This window comes from Felis catus, chromosome A2 (assembly GCF_018350175.1).
Source record: "Felis catus isolate Fca126 chromosome A2, F.catus_Fca126_mat1.0, whole genome shotgun sequence".
NCBI lineage: Eukaryota > Metazoa > Chordata > Mammalia > Carnivora > Felidae > Felis > Felis catus.
In genome coordinates, this window is record NC_058369.1 from 29,730,564 (window position 1) to 29,751,701 (window position 21,138).

Genomic DNA, 21,138 nt, shown 5'->3' on the forward strand with positions numbered 1-21,138 from the left:
CACCGTGGTCAATCCTGAAGGTGCGGCAGCTGGAGGCTGCCGGATAACAAGGCTCCTGCTGGCAGTTTGTCTCTGGAAGGAAGACCTTAGGCCTGCCCTCCCTTGGCTGGCACGGAGGTTCTCATCTTCCTTCCAAAGACGTTCTCCTAGTCCCATTTCCCAAGAATTTTTTTTTATTGGTGCTCTCACTTTTAAAATGCTCAGAGGTTCTTAGAAGCAGTGCTTATTCCTTTTGTGCCTAGTTATTAAGTGCTTGATATTTTTGTTTTTGTTTTTGTTTTTTAGTTTATTTATTTTGAGAGAAAGAGAAAGAGAGAGAGTAAGTGAGAACAAACTGGGGAGGGACAGAGAGAGAAGGGGATGGAAAATCCAAAGCGGGCTCTGTTCTGACAACAGAGAGCCCGATGCAGGGCTCGAACTCACAAACCGTGAGATCGTGGCCTGAGCCCACATCAGACACTTAACCAACTGAGCCACCCCTTAAGTGCCTAATCTAAGCATACTACTAAGCTAGGCAGAGAGAGCACAGCAGACAGACCTGCCCTCCTTGCATTTATAAAGTCTTGGGGGAAACATACGATTAAGCATTGTCATTGCATTAGAAAGTGGGGAGCAGCAGGTTTAACGTATTTGGGGGTACAGAGGAGACATCTCAAACAGAATGACCACTCAGACCTAAAGAGTACATAGAAACTGTCCAGGCGGAGAGGGGAATGTTTCAGGGTTTTAAGCAGCATCCCTGTAGACGAAGGTCTCTAGTGGTGAGTGCATGTAGCATGTTGGAGCTCTGAGCTCAGCAACATTGCTTCTTCGTTGATGGGGAGAGAGATCTAGAAACCCCATGGCAACATAAAGTGTTGTTTCTTATGAGTTCATTTTTTAGGTGAATTGTGATTTTTATAAACTTGAGAGCCATGCAGAAATAGAAATAGAGGGGCGCCTGGGTGGCCCAGTTGGTTGGGCAACCGACTTCAGCTTAGGTCATGATCTCACAGTTCGTGGGTTCGAGCCCTGCATCAGGCTCTGTGCTGACAGCTCAGAGCCTGGAGCCTGTTTCACATTCTGTGTCTCACCCTGTCTCTGCCCCTCCCCTGCTCATGCTCTGTGTCTCTCTGTCTCTCAATAATAAATAAACATTTAAAAAAAAAAAAAAGAAATAGAAATAGAGAGCTGTGATTTGCCATTGATTCTGGCCCCATCTATCCAAAGAGCAGTACATGGATGCAGTAAAACATATCTATAGTCAGGTGTTTTATTCACACACCACCACCAATATCCACTGGGGGGGAAAGATTTCGGGAGATATTGTGAATCCTGTTCACAGCATGGACTCAGTCATATACGCTGCTTTTTGTATTCAGGAACCAGCCCTTTTTTTTTTTTTTTAATTTTTTAATGTTTGTTTATTTTTGAGACAGAGAGAGGCAGAGCATGAATGGGGAAGGGTCAGAGAGAGAGGTAGATACAGAATCTGAAGCAGGCTCCAGGCTCTGAGCTGTCAGCACAGAGCCCGACGCGGGGCTCGAACTCACGGACCATGAGATCATGACCTGAGCCGAAGTCGGACGCTTAACCGACTGAGCCACCCAGGCGCCCCTGGAACCAGCCCTTAATAGTAGCCACACCTGATAGAAATATTGGTTCTGAAAAACTTAATCTAGTTCTGTTTTTTTTAACCCATTTAAGAAAAAAGAGAAAAAAAGAAACTCGTATGTGAGTAGGTATAGAAATGTACCCTTCTCTTACAACTAGTTTTACCCAATTGACCAGTGCTCAGAAATGTATATTATATCCTGTGTCAATTAAAAAGTTTTTTTTTCTTTCATTTTTTTGGATTACCTACTCCTCTGTTCCTTTTTTATAATATCCACACAAAATCCAGCAGCCTGTTTATGTACATATTCTAGAATACTGTCAAAAGGCATCGCGACACTAACCACTCTCTCTTGTCTCTCTTGTCCCCAATTTTTTGTTTTTGCAAGGAAACGTGCTCGTAGCGATTGCTTGGTTGTTGAGCTTTGACTCTCTGTCCCTCTTTTCCTGTTACCCTCCTCACTGTCCTTTCCATCTTCTGTTGAATGTACTACCTTAGTGAGCAGGATGGTATCTTTCTCCTTCAGAGGAACCGTGAGGGGGACAGTTAGAAATCGACTCAGACACCACGCAGAGCCAGAAGGCTCCTCCCCCTGTCCTCTCTGACCAGCCTCTTCCGAGAAAGCACAAATGAATGATCACCTGAGAACACCCTTCAATTAAAGTAAAAAAACAAGGCTCTTCCAAGTTTTTCAGTGATGGAAGTTGGGGCTATGACAAGATCAAACTTTCTTTGCAAAATAGCTTCCCCGATTGACTAGTTTTCTACTGGGTTCATTTCTGGAATGTTTGACACCCATTTTCTTCCCTGCCCTGGAATGCTCATCAGCTGTCCAAATGTATGGACAATGTTGAATCACTGGAGTCACCCAGGCGTTCGGCAGAAAGGGAGAGATAAAGGAAATTTGCAAATATAAGTGACTCCGTGGCCAAGTGTTTCCGTGTGATGGTAGGAGCAGGTACATTTGCATCTGGTTTTTTTTCCATATTCCACCTGCTAGGATTGAGGTTTCTGCCCCTCAAGAAGAACTGGAAAGGGACTCTGGGCCTTGAGCAATCTGAATTTCCTCTAAAGGATGGGGGGGGGGGCTTTGTTTTGTACACCTGCTCATATGTTATACACATCATATGTGACATGTATGTGATATGTTAAACATACACTGTTTTAGAAGAAAGCAGCCCGGGGCACGGCACCCTTGCCACTTGAGGACAGCTGCTGTGGAGATGCCAATGATTCAGCCTCTCTGAAAGCCATGTGGCCATTTCTTCTGTTCGTTTTTCTTTTTTTAATGTTTATTTATTTTTGACAGAGAGGGGGACGGAATGTGAGCAGGGGAGGGGCAGAGAGAGAGGGAGACACAGAATCAGAAGCAGGCTCCAAGCTTTGAGCTGTCAGCACAGACCCCAACACGGGGTTCGAACTCATGGACTGCAAGATCACGACCTGAGCTGAAGTCGGATGCTTAACTGACTGAGCCACCCAGGCACCCCGCTCCCCCCCACCTTTTTTTTTCTTTTTTTCTTTTTCTTTTTTTTGCCATTTGGCCGTTTCTGCCAGAGCTGTACATACGCCTTATCCTCTGAGCTGGCAAGCCCCCATGTGGGTGTACACCCAAGAGAAATGTCCACAGAAAGACTTGCCCATGGGAACTTTGTGTGTATTAGCCACAAAGTGGAAACAACCCAAATGTCCACCAATGGAAGCCTGAATATGCAAGTTGTAGTATGGCCAGACAGTGGAGTATTATGCAGCAATTAAAAGTAACTAGCTGCTTGACTTACTTGAAAACAGAAGAGCACATACAGCTTAGTTCCATTTCTCTCAACTTCAAGAACAGAAAAAAACCTAATCTTGGATGGTGAAAGCCAAAATAGTGAGATGGAAGGGTATAGTAAATGAGAGGAGACATGGGGGAATTTTCTCAGGTGATCAAAGTATTATGTATCTTGATCTGGAGGATGATTACATAAGGTATAATATAAAAATTCACCACACTGTCCCCGTAGATTTGCTCACATGACTGTAAATTAAAGAATGACCCGTGTATATCGCATATTGATTTCTCAAAGGTAATACATTCACAAAACCCAAAAATAATCTGGCAATATGCACCAGATAGCCAAATATTAAAAATCCTGACGGTATACCAGCTCCTGTATGTGTATGTGCCCTAGAGAACGCAGATGAAAGTGTACCGTGAGATGTGTACAAGAACGTCAGTGACGTTTTTTCTGACTGCCCAAACCTAGAAATGCCTCACATGCCTATCGTCAGCAAGCTAGATAAACACGGTACAGTTTTACAATAGAACATTCCACCCTGATGGAAAGGGGTGGGATCCTATACCTCTCAACAACCTGGGCACATACGAGAACCACAACGTACAGCAAGAATCTGAAGAATGTGTAAAGTATTCCTCCATGTCAAGTTCAAATCCGGAGAAAACTTAGCCTGTATTGTTTAGGGGTGCATCTGTAGGTGGTAATACTAGAAGAAAAACAAAGTAACAATGACTTGTAAAAAGAGGATGCTGGTTTACTCGTTGGGGCAGGATGGGAAAGTGATGAGGCACCAGTCCAGGGAGGGTGCAAAGGGCTGCCCCTGTTCTGGTCACCCCAGGTTTCACTTTAGGATGATTTGTCAACAGTATATTTATGTTTTGTGCACCTTTCTGCGTGTGTGTTAAATTTCACAATCAAAGAAGACAGTCATTAGCTTTAGAAAGTAAGAGATTCCGACAGCACTTTCCTGTGGGACACATCAGGTACCAAGTGGCCTTACAACAAGCAAAGAGGGGAGTGACAGCACCTTTTAAAAAACGCTTCACCGTAAGTACCCCTGACAGACTGTTTGTTCTCTCTGCAAATTGATTGCAGGCCAAAGAAAGAACTGTGGCCACCTTGGGATTCTATCATTAAGAGATGACTTTGAGAGCCAACGACTCCTTTTGGAATTTGGAAAAAGGAAATCAGAAACAAAGGGGATGGGGAATCAGGTCTCAGGTTTAAAAACAAAGGCTCCCCACTGCTACTGTGCTGGTGCAGGCTGTCTCTGCACCAGGCCAGGGTCTAATTATCTGGACAGGCACCAGTGAATGCTCCAGAAAGCCTCTGAGATACAGTTATCCTGTCCCCCTTTATATAGAAAGGTGAGCAAAGCAGGCGTTGCCTGAGTGGCTTGAATCAAGGTCTTTATGACTTGAGATTGGCCCTCTTTACTCCCAGACCATCTCCCCCTTTGTTCTCTGCCAGGGTCACCACCTGCCTCTTTCAGCCTTGATTTAGGTTTGTTATACACACCGTAGAAAGGACATGCAAAGAAATGCTTAACGGGACCATACTCTGCCATCATCATTCTTGCACCATTGTGATTATCCCTGGGGTCAAGATCTTGGCATAAACTTTCTGTCTGTGGCTAAATGGCTCAAGTTCCTAAAAAGAGTCTTGCCTGAACTTTGGAAGAAAAGGACAAATCCCAGGGCAAGGGACCTTTGGGGGGAAATTCAGCTACTAGACAGAAATAGTATTATGTGTCATTACAGTCCAGCAGCAAGAAGATGGGGCAGCGATGATTTGATGTGGTTTCAGGGCTTCTTGCCTGTTTTGTGTATGTGAACTTTAAGCTTCTTTAATCATAGAGTTTATGCGTCCTGTCATCCTTGGAGGGCCTACAAAGTGCTAGTGAAGGTGTTGAGGATAAAATGATGAACGAGATTTTTCCCTGCCTTTAGGGCAATTTTAATATCATGAGGAAACTTTTGTGTGTGTGTGTGGTGGGGGGGGGGCATCCCATTCTTGGTGGTGAAGATTAAAAAGACTAATATTCTTCACCTGCAGAGTAATCTCCTGTGTTCATATGAATAAGCAATTAGAACATTGGAATGAATTTTCTGAAAAGTCTGTTACAGAATATTTTTAAAGAAATAGCGTTTGTTATTTTTCACATATAATGTGACTTTAGGAACACTGGATTCTGAAACAGTGCTTCAGAATGTAGTCTGTCTTGGGTTTGAATTCTGGCTTGCCCCATTGGGAGCTTTGTGATCCTGGAACAAATTGTCGCATTTCTCTGTCGCTGGGGTTCCACCTTGTAAGATGGGGATAAGGCCCCATAGGTGTTAATGCTACATGCATTCCGATAAGGAAATAACTAAGAAGAAAGGGTGGCTGGCACCTGTCCACTGTCCTCTAAATCATCGACCAGCAAGTGCGATCTGTGAGCCAAATCTTCCCTGCTGCCCATTTTTGTAAATAAAGTTTTACTGGAACACAGCCACACTCATTTGTGTACATATTGTGTGTGACAGCTTCGGCATCATGACAGCAGAGTTCAGCGGCTGTAACACAGAGAGTTAAGGCCCACAAAGCCTTAAACACTTACTCTCTGGCCCTTTATAGAAAAAGTTTGCCAACCCTGCCTTAACTAAATGGTACCTATCACGGTCACTGTGCTAATAGAGTTAGTGGCTTGTTCATGTTGGGATGATGTGAGTGTCTACTCATGTCATTACTTAACCATTTGATAGACTTTTCAGAGATGGGCTTCACTTTTGATCTCACCCAAATCGCCATGTAATCCGAATGTGTTTCAACTGAATTAATTAGAGTTCCAGTTTAATGTTTACCTTAAAGAAATCAAATTATTTTCTCCCTTTTCAATAGGAAACCCGATGCTATATCATCTAGCAGCCCACTGATAGTTTTGAACATCTTAACATGCGACAAAATTTCCTGTTTGAAGTTTATGTCTCTGGCATTTAATTACATGGAACTTTCCTGAAGTGTGCTATAAATATTCAGTACCCTGGTCTTGGCTAATTGGCTCACATCTGTTATGGATCCAGGAAGGGCAGATGCTTATCTGAACACTTTTGATCTCAAAATCTTCGAGAAACAGGCCCAGTTAAGCCATTTCCACAGTTTCCTGGACTTCAACGTGTCAGAACTACCACCGTAGATGGGAGCTATTTCCATTTCTTTTCTTAGCCAGGGCCAGGAAATGGGATGCTGTGCGGCTTCTATCTTATCACTCACAGTGTTGTTACCAATAATGTTAAGACAGAAAAGGACTTCAAAAGTGATTCCCTTTACATTGGATTTGAATTTGAGGCTAGGTGTCATTTGGCCCAGCCTTCTCTGTCAGTATTTGATCATTTGCACAGGATCCTGGGAGCCCAAGGAAATGCCCTTTTCCTGGTTGTTTCAATGGGATGTGGAAAGCAAAGAGAAAAGTTTAAATTATGTCTCCTGTCATCTACTGCAAAGGTGCTCACTGAAGTACCTGGGGCTACTTTGTGTGGTTTTCCCACCGTGCTATACCAATGTCACCTTGGCACGGGAGAGGCGCCATGGTGGCATGGCCAAGAGCAAGGCTCCGGGATTAATACCAGGATTATTTGGACTAGGCACAGCCTGCACAAGTCACGTAAGCTTTTTGTGGCTCTGGTTTCTCAGCTGTATAATGAGGTAATAATAATGCCAACCTTACTGGTTTGTCCCGAGGAGTCAGTGACTTCTTGTACCTGCTGTGCCTAGCACACGGTCAGTGTCAACCTCAGCTGCTGTCACTGCCCCCTTCCCCATCACCATTCCCATTGCTGTTGTTACTTGTTGATGTGAGTATGGAGGTGACGGGATATGATTGCGGATCCCTGAGTGCTGCTTCCGTCACTACCTGGGTGTTGAAATAGAATGTATGTTGCTAGAGTGAGTTGAGTCACACAAAATAAAACCACATGAGGAAGAAAATGGTCACAAAGTGATTGGGGTAGCGAGTCCCTTTGAGATCAGGGGAAGGGGTCATGGGCAAGGAATCAGAAAGTGTGGGAAACGAAGAAGATCCTCTCATCTGGTAATGCCTGGGTGTGGGCCTAACCCTGCCCAGATATTCTGCACGTATAATCCTAATGAATCCTACCCGACAGCGCAGTGAGGTAAAATTCTTAACCTTGTGCTACAGATGGGTCAACTGAGGTTCAGAGACCTCGGCTGATTTGTCCCAGCTCATGGAGTGGAACAGTAATTTGATCCCAGTTTTATTAGATCCTAAAATACATTCTCTTGCCAGCTCTGCTCGGCCAGTTCCTATTTCCATCATTGATTAACTTCCGGATTTTTGTCAAAATCAAAATTCATTCTTGTGAGCCTCACTTTCTCCTCTGTGAATTAGGTCTGATTGAGCATCAGAAGGACGCTAAAACAATGTACATACCCGGTCAGTTACAACCACTGGGTAGGGGAGAGAGGCGAGCGGTGGACCTGTTCAGTGACAGTACTGGGTTTTTGTCACTGTATGACTCTATAATTTAAATATCCTGTTCATTTCCTTAATTGTTGACAAGATTCTGCTTTTTGTGTTTCTTTGGAAATACTCATGTCAACATACGTTTTACTCAAATGCCAACCCTTAAAATCAAAATGCCACGTTCGGCCAACTGACAGGACCAGTAAACTCAAGGAGCCTAGATGTCTTTGAACCAGGATGGAGTGGCTGTTCCATGCCCTTGGAGTGGGTCTTTGGGCGCTTGAATTCAAGAATCCGATTAATCAGGTGGGCTCTTTCCCAGTCAAGCAGCCTTTGCTCAGAACTTGGAATAACACCAGCTTTTCATGTTATGGTCATGAGCCTGTAGGAAAGGCCAGTGGGCAGAGAATTACATTCTCTGGTGGAGAGTTGAATGCCCACTGGTGGAGAATGTCTAAGAAGCAGAAGTAACAGTCACACCTCTACAGCCTTGTGTAGGTTGCCCCATTCCTTCTCAAATGGGATTGCTTGTTGCCCCCTCTTTTAAATATCCTACTCCTCTTCATACAGGCACAGGGATCAGCAAACTCTCTCTGTAAAGGGATTGATAGCAAAGATTTTAGGCATTGCTGGCCACATGTTCTCTGCTGCAGCAACTCGGTTGTTTAGTTGTAACCTGGAAGCGGGCATAGACAGTTTGTATACAAATGGCCATGGCTATGTTCCAATAAAACTTCATTTACAAAAACAGGTGCTAGGTTAGATCTGGCCCCTAGGCCACTTTTGACTTAGAGTTACTTCGTGATTTAGTTTGATCAAAAAATTTTTTTTCAGCCATGTATAAATGACCTACTCATTTATGTATTGAGGCACTGTGTTATGTACTGAGGGTATAGTTGGGAGCCACAATCTGGCCATAATGGAGCCTCCAGCCTGCTAAAGAGAAGAGACCACTATTAAGCCATTACACAGACTGTAATGAGACCAAGGTCTGTACAGCCATGACCTTGGGCAGATTATCAGCCCTCATCAGGATGATGATACCTACTTCATGGAGTTGTGAAGCCTCATTTAGAGAACATCTACAGCAGTGCCTGACCCTGAGGTCATACATATAAATGTGCTCTGGTAAGAAGAGGTGATCTGTAGAACATCCTACACTGTGGAATGCAGTCCAGGGGTTCAGGTCATTGAAGGGTAAACTGAGGCTAGAGAACCTAGTCAGGATAAACAGATGGGAGTCAATGCTGCTGCCTGGTCCCATGAGCACTCTATACTGTGGTCACATAAAATAGGCCCCGACCCGGCTTCTAGTAGGCTCATAAAGACGATGGAGTCCTCTCATGTGAATCTTGTTGAAAATGTCATGTCAATATCCTAATGTCATCAATTGTGTGACTCTCATTTCTTCATATATTTTTGGTCATATATTTGTGTCCTGACATTATATCAGTTTCAGGTATACAGTCTAATGATTTATTGTATGTGTACATTGTGAAGTGATCACCACACCAAGTCTGGTTAATATCCATCCTCACACATAGTTACAGGTTTTTGGGTTTTTTTTTTTCCATTTCTTCATATTTCAACAACTCTAAAGTCAGGATGCATCTTACACATGATGTCATGTCATTGTTTAATTAGCGGCATGTTGCCTTGAAATAATGATGTGTCTTATAGTTGTCAGTGACTTAGATATGAAAGAGACACAATACCTAGGATGCGCTGGTTATTTAAGATATCCCAACTACCATGCTTGTTTGTTCCTTCATTCTCTTTTCACATAACTATTAGGCGCCTGCTATGTTCCAGGCAGTGTTTTAGTTATTGGGTATATGGGGTGGACGGGAAAGGCGAGGTGTTCGCCCTTGTGGAGCAATCAGTCTCTTGGGGAAGACAGACAGTAAACAAGTAAAAGCAGAGTGGGAAGGAAATGAACTAGGTGTGATACAGTGAATGCAGCAGGAACATACCAAGAGGGGTGTCTGGGGTAGGCTCTGAGGAGATAACATTTCACCTTGCAGGACTCAGGGTGAAAAGAAATCCCCCATATGGAGTGACGCTGGGGAGGAGCATTCGAGCAAGGTGGGCGAGGAACAGCAAGGTGAGACAGGTGGGTTGTCAGCAAAGGTGAGCGCAGAGGTGAAGGGCTGCGGAGGTAGATAGATCATATAGTGCCTCGTGGCCACGGTAAGCAGTTTGGATTTTATTCTAATTGAAGTGAGAAACCACTGGAAGATTTGACCTGGGCAGTGTCAGGGTTAGATTTATGTTTATAAAAGCCAGGTTCTTCATTCTTCAGTGAGATTTCCTCCCATCATTCTTATATCAGGGCAAGGGAGGAACTCAGAGCCCAGGGACCCAGAATAGGATAAGAAAGAGCCTGGCGCTGGGCATCCGAGACCCAGATTCACTTCTACTTCACTGTGTGGTCGTGGTTCAGTCACTGTCCCCCTTTGGACCTCCTTGTCCTCAATTGTAAAATGAAATGGAACCAACGTCCTCTGTAACTCTTTGGAATCCCTCAGTTCTTTGTGATTCTTGGGGGACTTCCCCAGGATCCCCTCGTTGTTACTTTAGGCTTGTTCCCTAAAATCATCTATCATGAAGCCTCTTACGGGCCAGGCGCATTTCCATTGCTCCATCTTTCCCATTCCTTCCTCCTTGCTGATGTCAGGGAGATGACCTACCTAATAGCCAACATCCATTTATACAGAGCAGGTATCATTGCTTGTATTTAGATCATAAAATTAATTCCTCAGCTCCTTCTAGGAGGCCTCTGCCACCATCTCAATTATAATCCAATGTTTTCTGACTTCCATGAGGGCATCTAGATGCCATGCTCCTAAATCGCCTGGATTCAGGTCCTCAGGCTCTTTATTTCTATCATGACCTCCATTTTCCATTCCTGTGGTCAACAGGCCCTTTGGTCACCAGCTTGTCACACGAAAGCCATTCTCAAATCATACAGCCCATTCATGGCTGATCCAGACTTAACCCAGGGTCAGACTCTGGGTTTCTAGACTCATAGACTCATGTTTCTAGACTCATAGAGTCATCGGTGGCATCTTCACAATTTTTAGCCTAATTCCAGATTGTACTTTAACCAACAGCTGATCATTTTCCTCCTAGAGCCTATCAAATTTGGGGCTCTTGACCTTTTCCTTCTGTCTTCCCTCTTATTCACTTCAGCCCAGCCACACACCAGGAAGAATCCCTTTGCACTTTTCTCTCTGCCTGGAATGTTCTCTCTAGGTTGCTGCATGGCTCATTTCTGCCTTCAGGTTTTTAATCAAATGCTTCCTTCATGAGCCTGCCCTGAAAATTGTCATTTTCAAAATAGTAGTCAGGGAAGACCTCACTGAGAAATGTGTCATTCAAATCGGACTAAGTTATTAGCAGTTGAAAGGCATTTGCTCTAAAATTAGCCATGAATAGAGCAGTGAAGAAATGTTTCAGAGCAAAGAGCCAGTGCAAAGGCCCTGGGTAATGTGATCATGTGTGGCTGTACCTAGGAGTCAGAAAGTAGCAGTGGATGATGCTACGGACACTGGGGGCCCATTAATACAGTCCTCACAGAAACTGACTACTCTAATATACTCAGTGTTGTGAAAAACACAGATTCTCTGCTCGAACCCAGACTTACCGGATCAGAATCTACATTTTAACAAGCTCCCCAGGTGATGTGCATGAACATTAACTCTGAGCAGCAGTGTCATAAATATTCTTCTCCCGTGTAGAGTGACCTGTGACCCAGTGTTTTCCAATGTCACTCTCTCCCTACGCTTCCCAGCAGGAAGCAGAAGACCAGTCCTACCCCAGTGACTTTAAGCAGTTAAGGGAAACATAATAGCTTTTCCTTACAAAAACTTTTGGGAAATCCTGAAGAAACTCAGCAGTCATTGGGCTAAAGACAGAAGCTTGGGCTTTCTTTGATTTGTTTATCTTACGCACTTCCCTGAAATTGATTGCTCATTTGAAGAGTGGCACAGATATCCCTCCCTTAGGGTCCGCCACATTCTGCCCCATGTGACACTGTGTTCCTCGGGGTAGGTCTGCTTGTTTGTGTTTCAGCCTCATTCCATAATTCCTGGTTACTGTATAGGTCTCATCTGTATTTTGATTGTTCATCGTACCTTCTAAAGGGATTTCTTCCTTCCTATATAACCAAAGCATTGAAAATATTAGGTTATTAACACACTGAGAAATGCAATCAATCAGATGATTATCATCTAATGTTTTAATGATCACATTTTTAATCCAATTATGCATGTTTGAATCTTTCAAATTTTCTTTAATTAAAGATTGCCTCCTGGCACTGCTATCAGAAATAAGAAATTGAACAGAATCGAGCCAGTTCTAATTTAGTGTTGAAAAGGATAACTGGGCTGCGCTGGGTTTAATGGTTGACCATGACTTTAAAGCCCTCATACAAAATTTTCTAATTGATAAGAAAAATTTAATCATCTTCGGATATACTCCGTTTGCATTCAAATAAGGTATTTCTTTTTCTAAATAAACCTCCCCTAACTGATTATTCATATTGTCGTGCAAAATGCTTAAAAATGAAAGACAGAGAGTTGGGTGAAATGTAGACTACTTAATACAGTGTGTATTTAATATAAAAGTCATACATTATTCATTTTTGCAATTTGAATAACTTTGAATTTAGCATCCCTGTTCTTCATCTTTTTCTTTGATGAACAATTAATTATTAAAATATAATATTGTCTGCATACAGCACTGGGATCCTTGAAAGTGGAATATGAGATTCATTCCCTTTCAATTCTTTTATCTAGTAATGCACAGAACCTTCTTATTATGGTTTAATGGAATGAATGGTGGTATAAATAGTGTTTCAAATATTTTTCTCAACTAGGTAAGTGGCTGGGAAAGGAATGTTTTGAATTCAAATTACTAATTTGGATCAGAGTTGGAGGCAGCATGCCCTAATCGGGATGGGTTTGGAGTCAAACTGCCCTTTGATAACAAGAGTCAGGTAACAAGTACTTAAATAGGTACTTATGCTGTGCCAGACAACCTCCTCAGCCCTTAACTAATGTTAATTCACTTAATACTCATTTATTCATCTAACCTACTTAAGCGCCTGACACTGTTAAAATCCCATTTTGCAGATATTGGGAGAGTTTATGTTTTCACCTGAAAAGTACATCCTTCCTTCCTTCTCTGTGGCTGTACTCAGGAATTCCCTGTCTTGGGTCCAACCAGTTACGTACCTTGTGGCTTATGTGGGCTTCGTGGGCAGTGTGAGAAAGAGAGTGCCACCGTCTCTAAAATTACTTCTAACTTACAACGGAGCATTATGAGCACCCCATTTGTCAGTGGAACATTCCCTATGGGACTGAGCAGGAAATGGAATTTCAGGAAGATCAGTAAAAATTATTGTTCGGTGTTAACTAGAAAACTCAAGGAGGAAAGACAACAACTCAAGAGTTAATTCTGGAATGTCTGTCCACCAAAGAAATGATCACTAACGGTAGAGACACTTGAACATGTAAAGTTCTGCTCCCCCCAAGTTGTAGCCCTGGTTATCAGGGTGACTTTCTAACACTTGCCCCCCTACCCCCATCAAGTAAGGGTAGAGAAGAATGTGGCCTGATGGCTAAATCCATTTCACTGACTATCATTGTATGGCCCTTGACCTACGAATGGTTTTTACATTCAAACTCTAAGTGAAATGTTATCCCCCACAAAACAATTCATTCTTCTTATAATAGATGTATCGATTTAAAATTGTTCTCTGCTATTAGTGTTTTGAATATCATTAATAAGGTTGTGCAAAAAAAATAATAAGGTGGTGGAAATGTGCTTGTTAATATAAGTACTTGTGTGACATCTTTGATTTTGCCTCTTGGCCTGCAAAACCTAAAATATTTACTATCTGGCACTTTACAGAAAACATTTGCCAATCCCTGGCTTAAAACACAAAATGAGCTGGTCTGCTCTCAGCCAAATGCTTGCCTTGATAAATCAGGGCTCCCAAGGCGCTATGCTAAGCCCCTTATATTTATGAGCTTGCTTAATTGTCACAACAATCCCAAAGAGTAAATACTCTCAGAATTCCCATTTTATAGATAAGGGAAGTAGCTCAGAGAGCTTAAGACCTTTCCCTAAAGTCACACAGCTATTAAATATCCGTTGGTTCCAAAGCTCTTACTAGAGCTTTGGCAAAGAAAATTCTAACCTGTGTTGCCCAGGTTGATGGGGCATATGTCAGACGTGATGCACCTTTAAGGCACTAGTAATCAAGGTTAAAAAAAAAAAAAAAAAAGACATGTGCAAGCATTAAAGGAACTACATAGCTATGTAAGGTGTAGGTGGCCAGGCCTTGGTAGTTTAAAAAAGTAATAATAATACAAGTATTAAGAATTAGAATAAGAACGATATCTGTCATTTATGAGATGCTTACTATGTTCTAAGCTCACAACAGCCCGGGAAGCTTTAGTAACTAAGATCACACAGCTTACAGGTCAGGGAGTTGAGATTTGAACCCTACGGGCTGGGAATCTTCTCTCCTCCCCAACTCCTTAGGGACGGAGACATGAGGGGCTGAAGAGGGCAGTGGTTGGATTTTGGTTTTCAGCTCCTACTCCTAGGCTTACTGTCCCAGATCCTGAGCAGTTTCTTTGAAGAAAGGATCCCATCTGAATTTCTGTGTTCTCAAGTGTTTGACCATCCCTCTGGTCTTCTATTTCCCCAGCCGTAAAATTAAAGAATTGGACTAAATTGGTGGTTTCCAAGGTGTCCCTGGGTTCCCAGCTCAACGTTAACCACAGGGGCTGCCCTTGAACTTGTTGAGTTGGCTGCTTCCCGTGTGAGATTTTGTTTGAATAAAGGGTTCCTTGACTCCCAAAGCCTCTGAACTAGGGTGGTCTAAGCCCCTTCCAGGTCTCAGAATCTGACCCAATGGTGGTGACTGTGGCATAGTCAACAAGCAGCAAAGCTGCTTCTCTGTCCCTGTCACCATGTCTACCTGCCCTGCCACCCATTTGATGGCACCTGCTCATCAGTTAATGCTAGAACCTACCTCTGAAGCCCTTGGGTTTGGTCAAGGACAAAAAAAAAAAAAAAAAAAAAAAAAAAAGCCCTTCTGCACTTATAGCAATGGTCACACCTGCAGTTTCCATCAGTCCCTGCCGAATTCATAAGCCCGTACAGGAACTTGTGTATATTTCAGAGTCCCAGTCCTGCTGAAACAGTGTGCCCTTGTGAAATCCGGCCACCTCAGGTTGGCGGGGCAAGTGTTTCTGCTCTATCTTTTCATGTTCCTTAAAGCCACCGCCTGTTCCTGGACTGGATGCTGTAGGTGGGGCTTCACCCCTGTGGGTGTGCGAGTGTGGAGGGATTTTCTCGTCTCTACCTGTCTGCCCACAGCATGCTGAACTGCAGCCCACATATTGGATCAGGCTCCTAGGGAAAAACTCGAAAGATTTTCTGGTCGTTCAGTCTGGAGCCCTTGATCCTAAGGCAGCTCGGTGGGCTGTGGTGTGATGCCAAGTTCACCTACAATGAAGATGGTGATGTTGTGGCTTGTGATGCCAGGCCCTATGCCCCCTGTATTGCTTGGGGCCTCGTGTTGTCTATTTACACAGCCCAGGAGGCACAGAGGCGGCAAGCAAAGGCCAACATGTTTCCTGCTCCCAGCCAACCCGGTCCCAGCCAAGCTCGCTTGCAGACATTTACCCCATCATTAGGCTGCTGGTAACCAGGTTGAAATTAAAACCCACACTTGCCAGCGGGCGGAGGAGCAATTCGGTGATTTCCGGCCTTTTGTCCAAACAGAAACCGCTTTTGTCATTTTGGTTATAGAACCCTATAATTTGAAGACTTTTGCCTCTATTAGTTAATATTTAATTTTTCTTTTAAAAAAAATGGAATTGAAAACCTGTATGAGAATCGGCCAAGTTTTCTGAGTCTCATGAATAAGTGCTTCTGTTTCTGCATTCACTAGTGACCTTGGGCTTGGTTATTTAAACTCTCTGTGCCTTGATTTCCACATCGGTAAATTTGGATTATTAAAAGCACATACACAGAGTGCTGTAAATTAAAAGCATATAGTGATGGTTTCAGAACAATGGAAGCCTAGGGCATCTGGCTGACTCAGTCACTTGAGAGATTCTCGATTGCAGCTCAGGTCATGGTCTCAGGGTCGGCAGACTGAGCCCTGCGTTGGGTTCTACGATGAGCATGAAGCCTGATTAAGTCTCTGTCTCTGTCTCTCTCTTTCTCTCTCTCCCTCTGCCCCTCTCCCCACTCGTGGTCTCTCATAAAATAAAATAAAAATAAAATAAAATAAAATAAAATAAAATAAAATAAAATAAAATAATAAAAAAGAATAATAAAAGCCTGGACTCTAAACCCAACTACCTGGCTGTGCATTCCAGCTCTGTAAATTGGGAATAGTAGGACTACTTTGTGGGGCTATATTAAGAATTAAATAAATTAATCATTGTAAAGTTCTAAGAAAAAGACCGGACACATACAGTGAGTACTGCTTAAATGTTTACAACATGTAAATATTTAGAATAGTGCCTGGCATACAGTAAAAGTTAAATAAGTGTGGAGTGTTATTCAGTTAATCTCTACCAAAAGGAAATTGCCATTTTAATTATTTTAAAAGAGTCGTTTGGGGCACCTAGGTCCCACTTCGGCTCAGGTCATGATCACATGATTCGTGGGTTCGAGCCTTGTGTCGGGCTGTGTGCTGACAGCTCAGAGCCTGGAGCCTGTTTCAGATTCTGTGTCTCCCTCTCTGTCTGTCCCTCCCCTACTCGTGCACTCGCTCTCTCTTTCTCGCTCGCTCTCTCAAAAACAAGTAAACATTAAAGAAAAAATTTTTTTAGTTTTTTTAATGTTTGTTTTTGAGAGAGAGAGAGATAGAGCATGAGTGGGGGAGGGGCAGAAAGAGAGGGAGACACAGAATCCAAAGCAGGCTCCAGGCTCTGAGCTGTCAGCACATAGCCCAATGTGGAGCTCGAACCCATGAACCGTGAGATCATGACCTGAGCTGAAGTCGGATGCAGAACTGACTGAGCCACCCCGGCAAAAAAAAAAAAAAAAATTCCTTTGAAGAGTTGATTTCTGTTGGGGTTTTGCATTATCCCCCAGTTACAGAGATCTCTCGAGTCTATGGATACACAGTTGCCCAAATACCTGTACTGATTGTTCTGCATAAAAGAAGAAGAAAGAGGGGTGGGAGCCTGGAAAGAATATTCCTGTGGGCACAGATGTGTCCAGAAAGTAACCTGGGGCCCTCAGGGTGCCCCCAGGAATGTCCTTGGGCCCATGGTGAAGGCCATCAGGGAGCTAAGGCAAACGACTAACAGGACTATAATAGCCGTACTATATCCCTAAAAGGTATAAGAAAGGAATCCCAGACTTAAATTCAGGGGGGGCTAAACCTTTGGAGACCCAGGAAGAGAGTAGAGCCTTCTCTGATTTGGGAAAGAGGCTGGATGATCTACTGTGCCTGATTGGGAGAACTGTAACACCGTGCCCTAATCTCTACTGCACTGTTTCTTACTGCCTCCGGACCTTTGCACGTGCTGTTTGCACAGCCACAAATGCTTTTCTTCTGTTTCGCCCCACCCTTCAATATTCACATAGTTAACTTCAACTTCATCTTTAGCTGAGTCAGTCCAAGTTTTGGTGTCAACGTGCCTGGGTTCATATCCCAGTTTTGCCACTTAGGAGCTATGTGATCTCGGGCAGGCACTATTCCCTTCCACACCTTGTTTTTCTCATAGAGTTATCGCGAGATAATATTTTTAGGTCTCAACTGAAAATATCATTTCTCCTACTTACAGAAAGACCCCTCTGCTTTTGTAAGAAGAAGGAGCCTATTTTCAGGGCCATCGTACAACCCATTCACCTCAGGGTTGTTTGTTGGTTAGATTTCACTTTGATTTGGGTAGGCACTGGGTGAAACTGTAATGAGATGTAACCAACTTTGGAATTGAGCTTTACCGTTGGCTTATAGTTTTCTTTTCATGCTGAGTTTCTCCTGGGCGTCCCAGAGTTCATTCCACTGACTTTTAGTTCATAAGTATCAGATGGGGAAGGGTTCAGTGGTGAAGCAAGACTGGGAAGGGGTGGGTTACATAAAATCAAGTCCGTTTGTTTTCTGCAGGACTTCTCAGAAACTTCACTGTGCTAGTGTTGTGGCTCTTACCTGGGGGAAGAGGGAGGGACTGCAGATTGCTCATCATGGAACGTGTTTTTCATGAAATACAGTGCACTGTGGTGTCTCAGAACACACCCTGGGAAACACTGCTTTGTTTTCTGTGGCCCTCCCACCACCAAATGTTAGTGCTTCTCAGGATGTAAACAAACATAAGGCTTGTGATGTGGCACCAGCATGCCGAGGGTTTGACTGTGTGTCTGCAGCATAATACGACTTACCATTGTGCCTTTCTTTTCCCTCTTCCTCCAAACAGAGAAGGAGACCTTTCTGGATCCTTTCGTCCTCCGGGACCTCCTGCCTGCATCCCTGGGCAGCTATTACCGGTATACAGGTTCTCTGACCACCCCACCATGTAGTGAAATTGTGGAGTGGATAGTCTTCCGGAAGCCTGTCCCCATCTCTTACCATCAGGTAGATATTCAGCCCCAAATGGGGCCTCTGTGTTTACTTGTTTGTTTATGTTGACTGAACTGTCTAACATTGTTACAGAACACCGGTAAGGATTTTTTGTTTAATTTTGATCCTCTGCTCCCCGTTGATTCCTTCATTCTTTCCAACAAACATATTTTTGAAACCAAGAATTGTAAACTATGAAACATGGCCTCTCAGCTGCAAATTAACTGGCTGAGCAGAGCTGCAGCTATGAAATCGGGTATTATGTAAGTATCGATCTTGAGGAGAGAATAGCTACCCTTTATGATGATGACAGCTTGTGCCAGAAACTCTTCTAAGCTCTTTATATGTGTTGACCCATTTAATCCTCATGAACAACAGTCCTACGCGGTAAGTACCCTTTTGTACCCCCATTTAATAGAGAGACACAGAAGTGAACTAACTTGCCGAAGGCCACACAGCCAGTGACTAAGCCATGGTGTCCGACCCCAGAGATCATGCTCTGACCCATTAAACGTACCCAGAGTTCAGAAAAGAGAGGGATTGTATACACAATGAAATGAAAGAATAAATAGCATCGATTGAACTCTTTCTGTGTGCAAACACTTTAGTTATAGCCAACTTAGTGGGCAAACACAGTTGAGAGACGGCTCTTGGGCTAAGATGTATACATAAGGACATCGTGGCCTGGAGGGATTGGGTAACATGCCCAAGAATTCATGGCTAATGAATGTTGAAGCCAGAAACCAAGCCCAGGTTTGTCTGATTCCAAAACCCACGTTGGTGACCATGACACTGACCGCTTCTTTCCCAGTGTGACCTGGGCTGATTTCACGGGAGGATGCATTTAGCAATTGGTGAAATGGAGATGGGGTTGGGGGCCATGTCAGAGGAATAGGAACCACCAGGCAGGTGGGAGTGAGAAGGGACAGGGAACCTTGGAATCACCTCATGAAGGATAATAGATAGAAGAAAATTCTTAGAGGGGATATATGTGAGATGTCGAAATATAGCATGCACTGGAGTAGAAGATTATGTTTCTTCTCCATAATTTCAGAAACGAGAACCAACAACAATGGGTAGGATTTGTTTTTTGTTTTTTGTTTTTTTTAATTTTTTTTTTCAACATTTATTTATTTTTGGGACAGAGAGAGACAGAGCATGAACAGGGGAGGGGCAGAGAGAGAGGGAGACACAGAATCGGAAACAGGCTCCAGGCTCTGAGCCATCAGCCCAGAGCCCGACGCGGGGCTCGAACTCATGGACCGCGAGATCGTGACCTGGCTGAAGTCGGACGCTTAACCGACTGCGCCACCCAGGCGCCCCTACAATGGGTAGGATTTGTAAGAAAAGGGATTTGAGCCATTAACCTGGATGGTCTAAAAATGGAAGGTTCTTACTAGAGCTGCTCACAGAAATGTCTTCCCAGAGCGTGACAGCTGGGACTAAGGAATGTTGTAGTGGGCAAGGGGAGGTTCTGGAATTATGTGATAATATCAGTGGTAAAACTGAACACAGACAACAAGATTGTGGACCTGGCTGCCATGGGGAATAGTCCAAAGATTTTCCTAATAAGGGCAGAGAGTACAGAATAGAGACCGGGGGAAATAGGGTTGGATGGTGTCGTGGTCAGGTCTGTTTTGGATTTAAGAACTAGAAACCCACTTAAGGTAGCTCACATAAGGGGGTATTTTAAAGAAACAGTAGTCGAGGCATCCTGAGACGGAGCTGTCATAACCAGGACCATAACTAGAAGATGAAGCACATTCTGTCTTTCAGGGGCCACACAGGGTCTTAAGTCTTGGAGTTTCTGCCACAGCTCTGTGATTCTGTACTTCCACAAGATTCTCATCCCTTCTCTCTCCCAGTTTGCTTTCTTTTGGTTACTTGGCCAAATATGGTTACTCTCATACCTATTTACCTTTCGACTCAAATGCCAGCTACCAGCTAACAATACTGTGGGTCCTACTTCAAGTATTCGAGAAGATGAATCTGAATAGATGTTGGCTAGCCAACACATTGGCTGGCCTTGGGTCCCGTGTCCATCCTGAAGTAAATCATCAAAGGTACCAGGTAGCATTCTAAAGCTTTAGGTGTTGTCCCTCTGGGGGTAAATGGAGCACGTTTAGAAGGAACTATGTGCAGGAGACACACGTTACAGTTAGGCCACACAGACTTATTTGGCTTCACTGCTGTTGACGTTGTACTTTGAGAATTTTGTTTTCTCTTACTTCTTCTCCGATGAACAAAGAAGTACTAGAAATTTGGTTGCCGGACAGGATTTCCAGCCCTAAGAAGACAATGAATTAGGAAATGAGTTTTCTTCTTCATGGTGAAGTCAGCATCGTTTTATTAGAATAAAGTAAAATCGTAATCCCAAATTTTTATCTCCCCTGGGTTGGGGCAGGGCATTTTGAAAAGGGATCCTTTTTTTTGTCCCTTAAGATAGATGCTTTTGTTTTCAAAGATACAAGGGCTTGAGAGAACAAGGTTAAGACATGCAAGTCTGGTTACTTTTTTTGTAGGACACTGTGAAGGGGAGAGGCAAAGAGTAGTAATTGTTTAGTACTGGCTTTTATTAGAATTTCTGCTATCTCATGGGTCCAAACAAAAGGCGGAGGTGTAGGCTTGGGTGTCTTGTCAAGTGCTGTCAGTGAGAAGCATTTTGACATCCGGTGACTGGGGGTCTTAGAAAGTGTTTGGT

At 43.5% G+C, this 21,138-nt stretch overlaps 1 protein-coding gene across 5 annotated transcripts in view; it reads left to right on the forward strand.

The window, feature by feature from the left end:
• The window catches only part of PTPRG (protein tyrosine phosphatase receptor type G), a 718,204-nt gene that overhangs the window by 551,564 nt on the left and 145,502 nt on the right, over positions 1-21,138 (forward strand). For all 5 annotated transcript variants that reach the window (XM_011280147.3, XM_045051777.1, XM_045051779.1 and 2 more), the window contains one exon: positions 18,295-18,452. In XM_011280147.3, the coding sequence (XP_011278449.3) occupies positions 18,295-18,452 (158 nt within the window). The remainder of the gene's footprint in view (positions 1-18,294; positions 18,453-21,138) is intronic.